Source organism: Lichenostomus cassidix, chromosome 6, assembly GCF_008360975.1.
Source record: "Lichenostomus cassidix isolate B80296 chromosome 6, HeHo_3.0, whole genome shotgun sequence".
Lineage (NCBI taxonomy): Eukaryota > Metazoa > Chordata > Aves > Passeriformes > Meliphagidae > Lichenostomus > Lichenostomus cassidix.
The window spans coordinates 6,306,276-6,320,452 of record NC_139487.1 but is presented as its reverse complement, the minus strand read 5'-3'; the positions used below and the strand labels follow the sequence as shown (position 1 = coordinate 6,320,452).

Below are 14,177 nucleotides of genomic sequence, written 5' to 3'. Positions count from 1 at the left end.
GGAAGAGTACTCAGGGAAGCAGATGCACCCAAATGGCTTTGGACAGGTGCGATGCAGATTGGATCATTGATTTCTACCAGCTGAAAGGATGGTTTTAAATCGTCATGCAAAATTTTTTGTAGTTCCATGATTCAGGGATTTTAGCAGAGTGGGGTGACACAAAATATCTATTAGCATAACCCTACCTATGTGGGTTGCTAATTTCCCTGCATACTCCTTTTAGAAAATAAAGCTTATTAATCCTAGAAGTGTTAAAAGTCTTTTACTATACTCTAAAGAAAAAGTACTGTCAAGAACACCCAAATGTTGAAACATCTAAATCAAACAAGCACGAACATGAACTGTAAACACAGGAGCATATTGGGTGACTTTAGGCAATCTCTGCAGGAATGCAGAATAAGCAGTTTCCCACAGAAAGGCAGCAACATGAAAGGACTAGCTCCAATGGTGAATCCAGCAGCTTCAGACTGAGCTTCACCAACATTCCACTGCTCTGCCCCACCAAAACCTACTGTCCTTACCCAAGCTGCTTTTAAAGGCTTTTAAGAGCTTTCTGATCAAGTGTCATTTGCCAATAAAAGATTAACTATTTCACACATTTAATATATATAAATAGGTGCTACAAAAAAGACTCATTTTTGCATCAAATGAGCTACTGAGACCTGTATTAGCTACACATCTTCACAGGTAAATTCTGTGTCTTTTTTCCTTGAAGTAATCTCCTTCAAGGATAATCCAGTGTTCAGTTGTGTGGCAGGTGGGGAACATTAATCATCCTATCTATATACAGAGTCTAAAAATCATAATACAGCCTGTAGAAGGTGATTCAGAACAGCCCAATTGCAGTGCCTGAACACACCTCCCTGTACCAGCAGACAGGCTCAGACCCAAACCAAGACATTTTTTAGGTGCCAACTGTCCAGTAAAGTGATTAACTCCTGCATGACCTATATTTACTTCGAAATACATTACCTTTCAAAAAATAAACACTACTACTGTTTATTTCATATTTTATTTAAATGCATTGAAAGCAACACAAATTAGGACTACTGAAAAAAAATACCCATATTTTCACTGAGCAGCAGGATCAGTTTAAGATCGGAGTCCAGATGAACAGAAATGTGGTCTCAATGCTGGTGCATGCAAAACACCATCAAGTACTAAATAAATCTTAGCAGATTTTTTCAGTCTTTATTCACTATCCACATGAAAGAAGATCACTGTAAGACTACAATCAAGTAATTTTAAAATACAAGCCAGCAAAGGATTAAACGAGGTTATTTTCTTTTCACTATTATTTTATGGTCTTTTATATACTGTTTCAAGGAAGAAAAGTTGAAGGAGGCCCTATTTTCATGTCAAACCAATTATGCTTATTAGATTTCTATCTGCAGCAAAGGCAGACACTGATCACCAAAACTTACTCCTTTATGTCTTCATCCATCTCTCCCTCCAATTCAGATTTTTTTCTTTGTCCCTGACTATACCTCTGGTCTCCCCATTTTTTTACTAATCCATCTCAACTCAGTGATGTGTTAGTTCCTCACCCTCGCAGGTAAGAATAGAAAATGTAAGATTTGTTGACTAACCACAGAAAAAGGCTCACTCTTAAGCTGGAAAGAATGCCACCTGTATACTGAGAAATGTCTGGTATGTAGCTGGTCACTCATTAAATCTGACTTTACAATGAACAAGTTTCAAAATGGCATTCTTTCAGAATTAAATCTTTCCAGTGTGAAAACTCATGAAGTGCTGGAGCTGGGGAAGGTGACTAAAAATGTTTCAAAATGCTTAAAACCAATGGATTTCAACTTGATAGCTACATAAGGTTTACATACATACATTGCACCATATAATTTCATACAATCTAAAGAAACTTGTACTTCTTGGCCCTCCAGAAATTATGTATGCCTGAGATGGAGCACTCCCAAAATAAAAGCAGTACAAAGCTCTACACTACAAAAAGCTTCCTTCTACACATGTAGCACCCGTGAAAAAAATGAAAATATTTGCTGTTCTGATGTTTGGTTGTGTTTATTGTGTGTCAGGTTGCCCACAGATCCATCTATTCAATTCCTGTAAGACTAAGAAAAACTGCTTGTCCATGCACTACTAAGATAATCTTCCAAGCATGCAACTGCTGTCTACAGACAGATCTACTGATTCAAATTATCACCACTTTGCCATTAGCAGAATAGTCTGTGCTGACATCATCCAGGTCAGTACCTCTGGGATAGTCTGAAAAACACAGTGCTGCTTTACCATCAATTTTTGCAGAGTGGAAAAGGACTCAGATTTAAGGGGCTTTTTAATGCTTTTGTACACTGGAAGATTTTTTGTACCTAGAATAAGCATGGTGTTAAAAACAAAAAAATACCCAACAAACAAACCACTTTTCTCTCCTTTCAGTAGCAGTAGGAATGGGAACTTCAAACAGGCATGTCTTACCGATTTAACTGGAGAGATTCATATCAACTACAGCAGAAATCCACTCAAAAAGAAAACTCTCCCTTTGCAGCAGCTACAGAGAAAGGTCTCTGATGCAAAAACATGCTCACAATCCCAAGGTCTGATTATTTCTGGTACTCCTGCATATTGCCTCATCATATGAATAATACATACTTTTTTTAATTTTATACTTTTTCCAATACTTCCATTTCCACTTTATGAAGTAATTTCTATTATAAAACACATTTCAAATCAATAGCTATTTACTCTACTTCTAGGCTCAAGTTTTGCCAAAAATAGGAAACTACTATGTAACTCTCAAATTGCTTTCTATAATAGTAAATAAAAATGTCTGTTCTTCCCAGAGAAATTCAATACAGCCCCAGCTTCCAAATAAAGCATAAAACTATTTAACATGACTAATTATATTGCAAATGATCAGTTCTGAGGATAATTCAAGTTGGAAGTGAACAGATGAGGTAATCTAAACACCCAATATAGAACAGTTAGAAGCAATGCTTTGTGAGATTACTTCTAAAGAAGAGAAAGTTATTCCCCTCTGTGGTAGCACACATCAAAGTAAAGCAAATAGAGTTGGGCAAAGCAGGCTAGTATCATTACAAAATATTAGGGTTTTTTGATGTAACAAACTAAGAAGAAAAGTGCTCCTAAAAATATACAGAACTGACCTACTGCTTAGGCAGCACCTGGTCTGCTTAGAATCTGAATGGATGAACTTGCAAGATGGGTAATTTAGGGGAGAAAGTGCATCTGACGGGATTTTTTGTATCATTGTTTAAGAAGCACCAGGAAGTTAAATTCTGGCAGAAGTACTTTACACAACAGGCTTTGTAACTTCATTGTGGCAAAGTGTACGTTTATTGCCTAGGAAGAGCCCCCAACCCAAAGCTCTGCAAAATCTAAAAGCAGGATTAGGAGCTGTTCAAAGGAGCAAAAATACACCTGACTGCTAGGACACAGCATAATCAGTGTGCTGATAAACCTGAGCTGAGAGAGGGCATTGCAAGGTTGCCACCATAAGCAGCTTCATAAAAGGTTAATGAGCAAGGTACAGCTCATTAGAGAACAGACACAGATGAACCCATGACCACTGCAACAGCACCATCAAGCAAGGAGACACACCTGAAACAGTCCTTCCTCTGTGTCTTTAAACCCCAAACATGCTATGGCAACACAAGGAACTGCAGCTTACTGCTAACCACTTTAATACCCACTATTAAAAGGATGTGATAAAGTTAAAACCTACATGAACAGTGTTACAGCATTAAGGAACTATATAGCATTGAGTGTACACAATGAAAAACCAGAGGTTCGATTCAGGTCACAAGATAAACTTCACTTTGTGCTGACAGTATTCACTGCCCTGCTCTAGTAAAGAAACCTGCATGAAAAATCCAGTGTCAAGTCAAGCTATGCAGATGCAAGACTGACTGAACACAGTTCCTGAGTGCCAGCATGAGAGATTTGGGGACAACAGGACACAGCTGGTGGGTCAGTGGCCACTGCAGAACACCAAGAGTTGACACCACAACCTACCAACAGGAAAATCAAGGCTTTCCATGCTCATTCTCAAACTCCATCCCACTGGTCAATGTATATTAGGACTAAGAAAGTGTAATTTAAATGGTTAATTCAAGTCAAAATAGAGTTTGGAATATGTAGAGGCAAATAAATGACACCTACAATTTTTCATTAGGGCTAGTAACAAAAAAGAAATAATATTAACTCACAGTTATCTTGTTTCTCGAAAGTGTGGTAGAACTCACATGTACCAGAGAAGAAAAAAAGTTGTATTAGATCTTCCCCACATCTGAACAAGACACTGCTGTGACATACCAAAATGTTTGCAGAAAAGCTGTTTGCATTTCTATTACAAAGCAACAAATACATTAACTATAACATTCGTTATAACTATATTACATTATAACATTAACTATAAAATGGTTGTTACTATTGCTATTATCAATGGAATTACACAAAATGCTTTATCAATGACGACCAAAAAAAAAGAAAACTCAGCCTACCATTCACTAGATTTTACCAGCAGCCTTACCTCCAGGGATTCACTCAAATTCTACTCTACAAGATAGCAATTCCCATTCAATGGCAGAACAGCTACAAAACCGAGTGTTTTGCCAGACACAAACACATTCATTAAAGAGCCAGTGAAAAGTGATTACATGCTATTAGAGTAAAACACAAATTACTACTTATATGTTTAGACATAACGTGCATCCCTTCTTTTTCAATTAGTAGACATTTGCTTTTATGGAGAAAAATGTGCATAAAATTCTAGACAAACTTTAAAGGCACTTGCTAGGCTGCACTGCCTTTCCCTATAGACTCTTAGGAATGCATCAGGAATGCAAGATGATTTTTTTTTCTACTTTCAAGGTACAGTTATGCATATCACACAAAGGCAGTCCTAGAAATGGATGATACAAAATATGATCTTGCTCATCACTGCTCTGCTGCATGAATTTTGTACCTAACTGGAAAGAATACAGAAATACTTGCATAGTAATCTGGCTGTCGCAACACACAGTACACATGTGAAGACACATTTTATTTTTCTAATACAGTATTTCATAACTAGATAACAGAAGAGGCAGGGATCTGCTATCCAAACTTAGCAACAGAATGTTCAAAATCTACTAGCGGCAAAAGTTCTCTTCTTATGCCATTTACTTCCAAGTAATAATCTCTAGAAGTTACCTAGTACAAAAGACAAAGGAAATGGCATATTTTTATATGCTAATTAACACAAGATAAAACTCTTTTGTGGACTTCAATGTGGAAGCCAACAGAGTAGCTAAGTGTCCCTTTTAACCAGATGAAGAGAGAACTTTCCACACCCTTTTGTTTACAAGGTTGTAATCACTACTATTCAAAGATTTACTTAACAAGTTACTTGAGCAAGAGTAGGGAGACATGAAAAAGGTTTTGGACTACACGTGGAAGCAAATACTGACTATGAATTTAAAGACATACAGGCCATAGGAAAACGTTGGGAGAGAATTATCACATTCCCTATAGAAGAGAAACACCTAAGCTTTAAGTAAGGTAACAGGTTATTAAGCAGTTGTGAAACTCCTGACTTTCTCCTATATATTCTTTGCTAAGAAATATATTAACATACTGTAATCCCAAATCCAATGGAATCTTACAATTCTGTTTAAAACACCACGTTTTGCATCTAATCAGCAAGGGACTTGATTTTCCAAACCAGTTCTCAACAACACCTAAACTTGCAGCTCTGTTACCAGCTTTGGGGATTCACCTGCCTAAACTCATCTGGGACACGCTGGTGAAGAATTTGTAGTTTTAGTCTGTATTCCACAAAACCCTGGGCTGCTCTGGACAGCTAAAGGTTCCCACCTGAAGCTTTAAAGGCTATGTTATGGACAGCTGGGACACCAGTGACACAATCTTCCTCCCTTAGGACAAGTCCATTCATATGTACTGAGCTTAGTGTCCTGCCTACCCTTCAAAACATGGGGGTTTGAAATTATATGTTCAGTATATGCCATAAAATGTAAAGGTCAAAAGCACCATATCAGAATTGGACACTATTTCACTGAATATAGTGGGCTACCAGCCACTATTCAGTGTGAAAATCAGCTATGATACTGCATTTGCCTCTGAAACATTCATAAATTCCCAACTCCTTTAACTAGAGAACGTTTTAAGACAACGTTTTAATTCTTCTTAGTTTTATTATTACTTATGCTTCCTATGTTATTATTAGTGTCAGTTACCTTCTGTCCTCACACTTCTCATTTCTGTCTTAGGCTCTGCATCTGCTTCTTTCCTTATTTTCCCTTCCAGTTGCTCTAAAGTGTCAGTGGCTCACACATGCCTCATTCATTCTCTATGGTGACAGAAAGTTTGAGAAACAAGTGGAAGATTTACAATCTCCAACTAAATTATGAGAACACCTTAATGTCCACGTGTATCTCTCAGAGACTAAGTGAAGCTGTCTGTCTTCATCTGCTGAAGGGGAGGAACACATCATCACTGCTGCACAGGAATCCTAAAAACTTGTCTAGGGAGTGCAAAGTTCACTTGCTGTAATTGCTCTTTCTAGGTATGCTGAGAGTGCTGACTGCATATCCCAGCCTCTCCTTCGGGCTCTCCTCCACAGTTTACAGCTTCACTTTTCCAAAACACCGAGAATGGAAGCAAATTTCGCCTTGACAGCTTCCCTGCTGTCCAGGAGTTGCTCTCTTCTGGAGAGCAAGTCAGTACCTCGAAATTTGAAAGAACCACTATGTTGCTCAAAGAAAATACTTATTGCACTGACAGGGCTTCCCAAATCTTGGATATTTTAAAAATCCACTTTCATGAGTGCTCTTACAAATTCAACTGCAGGGGAGCCAGCTGAAAAGGCTTTAAAACTTACATCACTACCAGGCCAATTACACTTCAAAATTCAAATAGGCATTTTCAATTACTCATCTCTCACGAATTTCAGGGAAAAGGCTTATTGCAGAAGAATGTGGTAAACAAAACTAAAATCCCTACTTAACACATAACAAAACCTCCAAAGAACAAAAGACAAAGGAAACATCGTATCCTAAAAGTGGTAAGACACAACAGAAAAAAACACAGTACCTGAACAGTGGAAAGACATTCAGTATCAGTATCAGAGGATAGAAACAAAGCAAATATGCCTCTTACCACTTCTACTACAGAAGCATCAGTGAACATTTCATTACATTCACTATACAATGCAGTCTGTGCTGCAGTGTGTGCATTTGTAAAAGAAAACATACTATAAACCAAAAAAACACTAAAAGGTCCCCCAAAGTTTTACTTAACACAACAGTGGCAATATTTATCAACTTTTATACTTCCCCCAAAATTACTGAACGAATTAAGCAAACCAGAAAAGAAGCGGACTGCCTGTATCATGGGATCTCAAAAACGCTCATTAGAGAGAACTCTACCCTTTCTTATATTAAGTAATGATCACCTCACCTCTACAGGTAAGCATAAACCACAAGTCTTGCCCTGGTGGCTCACCAGTGGCAGAGGCTTGGGAGGACACCCCAAACCCACACACTCTCCATGCAGCCAATTCTCCTACCTCTTCCAAACAGGGATATCATGGTCCTATTGTCAGACACCTGACAAGATCACAAAACTTTTGGTACCTGCTAATTTTACCACCTAGCTTCACCCAGTTCAGGGCATGTCACAGCCTCACTGTGCAATGACTTTTTCGCCTATTATAAATGGGAAATGATCCTTCCCTTCATGGAAAGCTTCTGCCAGCAGACAAATAATGTACCGTGCTAAATACCCATTAAGAACAAAGCAGCAATTCTACTGCACACCACCCAAAGGAACACTGAGGACGGAGGACAACTCACCTGATTTTATAATTGGGTAAGGTGTGCTTGCGCTTAATCACTTTCTTGAACTGGTTCACTATGATGGAAGTGAGCTGGGGCATGGGCCTCCCTTCGAACTGAGACTGCACCTCGAAGAGTACCACGGGGTCATCCATAAAAGAGAAGAACCAGTGCGTGAAGGGCAGGCGAGTGAAGACCAGCTTCAGCTTCCCCATCACCCGGGAGATCTTCACGAACAGGTAGGCCGACTTGCCGAACACCAGGTCGGCATCGATGCCCAAGTGGAAGCCACCATTGTACTCCAGGTCCACCTCAAAGCCCAGCTCCTCGGGACAGCCCTCGTCATTGCAGGCCACCGGCCGGATGAGCTTCACGGACTTGAACACCGGCAGCACATCGCCCAGAGAGACGTCCCTGAGGCTGAGCCCCTCCAGCACCTTCCCTGTCATCTTGGCCTGGAGCAGCTCCTCGAACTCCACCTTGATCTTCCTGATGACCCAGTCCCTGACCAGGGCAGTGTCCCTGAGCTCCCTGAAGAGGAAGAGGAAGATGGCATTGAGGAAGTGGCACGTCTCGTCGCGGGAGGAGGGGGCTGGCGGGGGCTCCGGCTGCGGCGGCGGCTGTTGCTTGGGGCCGGGCTCGGGGCCCGGGGCGGCGGCGGGCGCAGAGGCCGGGGCCGGGCTGGGGGCTGGCTCCGCGGACGCCGGGCCGCCGGCCGGCTCCGCGCCCTGCAGGTATTCCCTGAGGCCGTGCTCGGGCGCCACGCGGGAGTAGACGAGACCGCCGTAGGCTCTGTCCGGCCCGGGGGGCTCGGGCTTCTTCCTGTAGACGAGCAGGAGCTGGAGCAGGAGCGTGAGGAAGCAGCCGGCCAACGCCGAGAGCAGGATCACGTACAGCAGCGGCATCCTCGGCCCTCCGCGCTGCCCCGGGCGCGCCGCCCTCACCGCGCCGCCGCCATCGCGGGGGTCGCGCCCGCGCCCCGCCGGCGTTTAACGGCCGCGGCCGCCAGGGGCCGCCTCATCCGGGTTCCCCCGCCGCCGGCCGCGGGGCGGGGCGGGGCGGTGGCGGCCGCGGCAGCCAATCGGCGGCTGCAGCCCCGCCCTCCGCGCGCTCCTATTGGCGGGGCTGGTGGGCTACGTCACGGCGCCGCGCGGCGCTGTGGCGTCACGGCGAGTTGTGCGCGTGCGAGTGCGCGCCGGGGGAGTGGCGTGGGCGGGGCGGCGGCGCGCGGCGGGGTCAGCCGCGGCCGTGAGGGGCGGGGCGCGCTCCCGAGGCGATCCCGGGGCGCGCTCCCGAGACCCGCTCCGAGGGTCCATCCCAGAGACCCGAACCCGGGGAACGCTCCCGGACCCTCTCCCGGGGCGCGCTTCTCGTACTCGTTCCCGGGGCTTGCTCCCGGGGCACAGTCCCGAGGCCCTCAGCCGGCGGCCGTGCCGGTGTGGCGGTGTGGGCAGCGTGCGCGCCCCGCTGTCCCTTCACCGCCCGCGGAACGGGAGCGCTGTCGGTGGCACTCGGTCGCCCGAGGAGTACCGAGGGTCGGTGACAGAAAAAGGACATTGAGCCCCTTCAGAAACCGGCGGGTGGATGGGGATTGTTTCGGTAAAATTGCTCCGCAGAGGGGTGATGAGATAAAGTCTGTTTCCGTGGGCGTTGCGTGACTTCCTAAAACCTCTTTGTTTCTTGCTGGCGAGAGGTGCTTTCAGTTCATTTAAAAAAAACCCCTGCCTAGATGGCATTTTATCCAGCTCTGCTATTATTGGTGACAAGATATAAATCTGTTTCCGTCCCCTTCAGCTATCTACTTGTGCTTAGAAGTCGTTATTGAACACACGAGGTAAAAAAGCCCTAGAAACCTATGGAGAAAAAGAACACGAAGAAACGAAGGCTCAGAGCTTCGCATGATATTTCAGCCTGTGATGTGCATGAGATCGCTGCTGTCCTGTGGGTAGGACAATCAAGGACAAAGGTTTCTTTTAGGACAAACTGAGGCTTTTATGAGATCACAGAGGAAGGGAGAGGAGAGCAGAGGAGGGATGTCGCTGGCCAGGCTGCTCATAACCCTTTCAGGGAGGTGACAGATGTGGTACAGTGAGTGACAGCCCATCAAACTGCGGACCAGCAAGGATGGACATTACAGCAGCTGCTTTAAAAGCAGTGAGCAAGGGTAGAAGGAAGAAATAAGACGTGACAAGAAATAAGACATAAGGGTTACAGCATGCAGGAAAAATGTGACTCTTCGAAAAGAGTAACTGAGAATTTAAGAGGTCAACGCAGAAGAGCCATTATATTCAAATTTGGTTTACAGAATTGTGGTAGAAAATAGCCATATTTTTACTGGACTATGTAAACATACTTTCAAAAGAAACCCCTGTTTTTCTAATCCAGCAAACTCATTTAAAGGCCAAACTCATTTAAAGCTGAGTATACTGCTGGAGAATATACTGTGACAGCTGTATGCTGTTTTTCCAGGTGTTTCCCTTTGTCAGGGGTAGTCTTTCAGTCTTGAAATAGAAGTTTTATGATTTCTGAAAGGCAGCCACAATTGAGACAAAAGTTACTTAAATGATGAAGTTTGTTTTTTACACCATTTTTATGTTTAGCTAATACCTAGCTAAAAGTTCCTAGATTATGTTTTAGTAGAATAAAAAAAAACTCATGCTCACATTGTTGGTTGTTTTTTTTTTCCCCGCCTTCAGAACTGCTTAAAAATATAAACAAGAGGAGAAGAAAATGTGAAATTTTATTGCCAGGAAGAAGATAAAAGCTCTCTTCCCCATCCCCCTTCGTAAAGTGTGTGGGGTGGGAGGATTGGAAAGCTCTTAATGATGTAGTGCTGTGGTTTGAAACTAGAGATTCAGAGTATGAATTTTTTATAGGTCTTGTGACTGCAAGTTGAAATGCCTGGGTGTTTAACAGAGCACTTCTATAGAAATACCAGAGAGGTCATTAGTCCAACATTTGAACTGCTCTGTTACGGGCCTTTACCGTGGTTAATACAGGCATATGTGGTAATAATGGAAAGGTTTGGGATTTGCAACTAAATGGCTTTTCAGATAAGGAGTAATCTATTCAAAAAGGCAATAGCAGCCTAGCTTTTGGGTCAGGAGGAACAGCAGGAGGATAAAAAAAAAAGTCACATTGCAGATGTCTCAATTGAGTATTTTCTTCTGTTAGACAAGCAGAATGGGGAATTTGGCACATTCCATGCACCTGGTGGCAGCTTAAGAGCCTCTGAAATGTTCAGCTCAGTAATCGCTTTTCTCCTTCCCCAGGAACATTTTCAACAGGAGCTGTGTTATCTTAAAAGACACGTTATGAAGCAAGAATCGGGCGTGTTTTAGCATTTTCAATGAGAATAGGAGAATGGAGGGAAATAGAAAATGTGTTAAAATGAATGTAAAATGATTGTGCAAAAACGTTATATAACATAGGATTGAAATAAAAGAGGGAAAATAGTTTAATTTGTCAGGTAGAGGAAAAAAAGGTGATTCTTCTTAATACCATCTAAAAAGGGCCTTTAAGAGCATATTTTACTTTGGCTTCCATTTGGAAGTTCTTATTTGCATTTTCTGGAAGTCTGGATAAATAGAAAGATATATGTAATCTCACCAATTCCATCCTGGTTACACAGTGCTTTGTAAAACTGTGTAGAATGTTCTCAATTGTTCATTCATTGAATAGCTGGAAATTATTAAAAAGCTGGAAATTATTAAAAAGATGTGCAAAAAAAAAAGGCCTGTGTTTATATTGATCTTTTTAAAAAGTACTAAGAAATAATTTATTAAAAGGGATATTTTACCTGTATTTAAACAAGGAAAATGCTCTTTGTAAATCAATTTAGGACGTGATGGCAACAAATCTGTAAGTGCAGAGCTTCAAAATTAATTTTAACCTTCTGTGGGAGATTTCAACAATGTTGGTGCACAAAGCTTGCAAAATATATAGAGTTCCATAATTGAATATGAATTGAATGTGTAGAGTTCTCTTTAATAGAGAGCAAGTAATGTAAATTCAGAGAAGGGATGTGTTTGAGGAAATTCTCCTGTTGTAAGCAAAGAGTGGTGGTGCCTTGGGAACATTTGTCTCGATTCATCTCACTCATGCCTGACCCAAGGATCATTGGGGTTTAGGAGCACTTTCAGTAACCCCAGACAGCAGGACCAGTCAAAGTTGCACACTTTAAAGTTCATATTGTGGCACCAAGGAAAGAAACATCCATATCACAATCTTGGAAAGGCAATTACAGATGGAGTGGTTTTCGTTTTTTTCAAAACTGCAAAGTAGTCTAAATAGATTATTTTTCAAAGCAGGATGTGCTGGGTTGTTTTGTAATGAGTGTTTTTAGTAATTTTCTTCATCACTGGACTGGAATTGTTGCCTTCTTTTGTAATATCTGTTGGCAAAATGATTTCATTCTTTCCTGGGCCTCCTATTGTTTTTGTATTAAATCTCTTAGAGACCAAAATTAGATTATCATTCTCATGGTGCTGCATGAAACAGGATTTAGAAAGTGATTAGGTAAATTCATGAGGGAAAAACAATCCATTGAAGGCTATTAAACCCAAAGATTGCTGGAAGTTCCACTGGTGACAGAGAGCTGGTGGGTGTCTTTTCCTTTTGACTGTCCTCAGGCATCTACAAATTCAGAAAGGATATGCTGCACTGAGAGCAGCTGGTCTGCTCCAATGCTGAGGATATGTTAAAAAAAACCAAAAAAACCCCACAGTGATCAGTAAGTATTGCTTCCAGTTCTAGTTCTGAACTCTGCCAAGCACAGTGTTATCTTAGTATCAGGCAATTCTGCATTTTATTGGTGTAAACATCTTTAAAATCACTGGGACTTTAGATCAGGTGAGATTTTCTTTGATGCCATTGAAATTCCTACTTTTTTTTGGTTTTAATTCTGCCTTTGAAGGGGCAGGTTGCACTGTGAGTCTGCTCCCAGTGCTGGCAGAAAGAGATCACCCTGTTTCCAGCTGGTCCCTGGGGAGATTTGTTCAACTCACCTGGAGGAGTTTGTCTTGTGCCCCCTCTGAGCCCATTCCTTGCCAGAGGAGAATCCCTTGCTTGTGGCTTCATATTCATTTCCAAATCTCTCAAGTACATTTCACTATTATAAGTTAAGTTCCCCCACTCAGAATTTTGTGGGGAAAAAATACATTTTGGGTGACTCAATCACATTTAGGCTGTGTTGGTGCTATAGAGAACCACTGGCATTTCGTCAGCCAGAATAAATCATTGGATCCATTGCGTTAGTGCATCCATGTGTCCCACTGAAAAATATGACACATGCATCCCCCAACTTGTTATTTTTAAGGATGGCAACTGAGAATTTTAGGAGGTTTTATTCCTATCCTAGAAATGTCTCACTGGAAGACTTGTTTTTTTGAGATGGGAGTGCATATTGCATATTGGTTTTTGCTCGATCCTGCCTGAGATACCCAACCCTCAGTTTTCAGAGATAATGAGAAACTACAGCATTTACTTTGGAATTGTGAATATTGTGTGCAGCTGGAGAAAAAAACCAAAACAACTCCACTGGCTGAGTAAATATAGTAAAAAAGTAAAGTAAAGTAAAGAAGCCCCAAACTGACATTTACTTCTGAAAAAGAAGAGGTTTTTAAACTGTGTGTCTACATTTACAGATCTGGTATAATCTGTCTCACAATAGGGATAGTGTAATTTATGAACAGCTTTGCAATCATACCTGCAACAAGTAAAACACTTGAGCTGTTTGGTAATAATGGCTTAAAGCCCAACCACTTAGGATCAGAACAAGTTAAAACAAAAAGAGACAGTGACGGTTTGCATCCAAGGTTTAGTTTGGCCCAATTACAAACCCAGTATTTTCACTGGAGCTCATCTTTAATTATCTTTTAAAGTATGTTCTGCTTGTTTAATCAAGAGCTTAACATTTTGGATGTAAAGATGCTTTGGATACTTACTTCAAGAGGCTCATCATGTTCAAGCTTAAAGTATCCTGGTTCTTAATTAGGGATTCTGTTACTATCTCACACAGACCTTGCCTTTTATTATATCATGAAACAAGATCCTCCACTTAGGAACTGGAGCTCTCAGATAACTTTTCCAAGATTAAAAAGAAAATTAAAATAGCTATTTTAATTGTAAATATAACAAATTCAGGATTTTAATATTACCAGCATCTGAGGCAAACTGAAGATTTCCTTTATTCCCTGTCTGCTGTTACATCTTAAGTCCAGAAACTGTTACTTAATTCGCAGATGCGAGTGAGACTTGTCACACGTATTTCACTTCTTCCTGCATTTACTTTGCTGACTTCTGGTATTCATGTAAATGCCAGCTTGCTTAAGCTTTAGAAAGTGATATGTT

General features: G+C 41.6%; 1 protein-coding gene across 1 annotated transcript in view; it reads right to left on the bottom strand.

Moving 5' to 3' along the window:
• The window catches only part of PDZD8 (PDZ domain containing 8), a 54,519-nt gene extending 45,653 nt beyond the window's left edge, over positions 1-8,866 (bottom strand). Inside the window, exon 1 of the mRNA XM_085064735.1 lies at positions 7,845-8,866. Coding sequence (XP_084920861.1) covers positions 7,845-8,731 — 887 coding nt within the window. The 5' untranslated portion in view covers positions 8,732-8,866. The remainder of the gene's footprint in view (positions 1-7,844) is intronic.
• Positions 8,867-14,177: the final 5,311 nt, after the last annotated feature.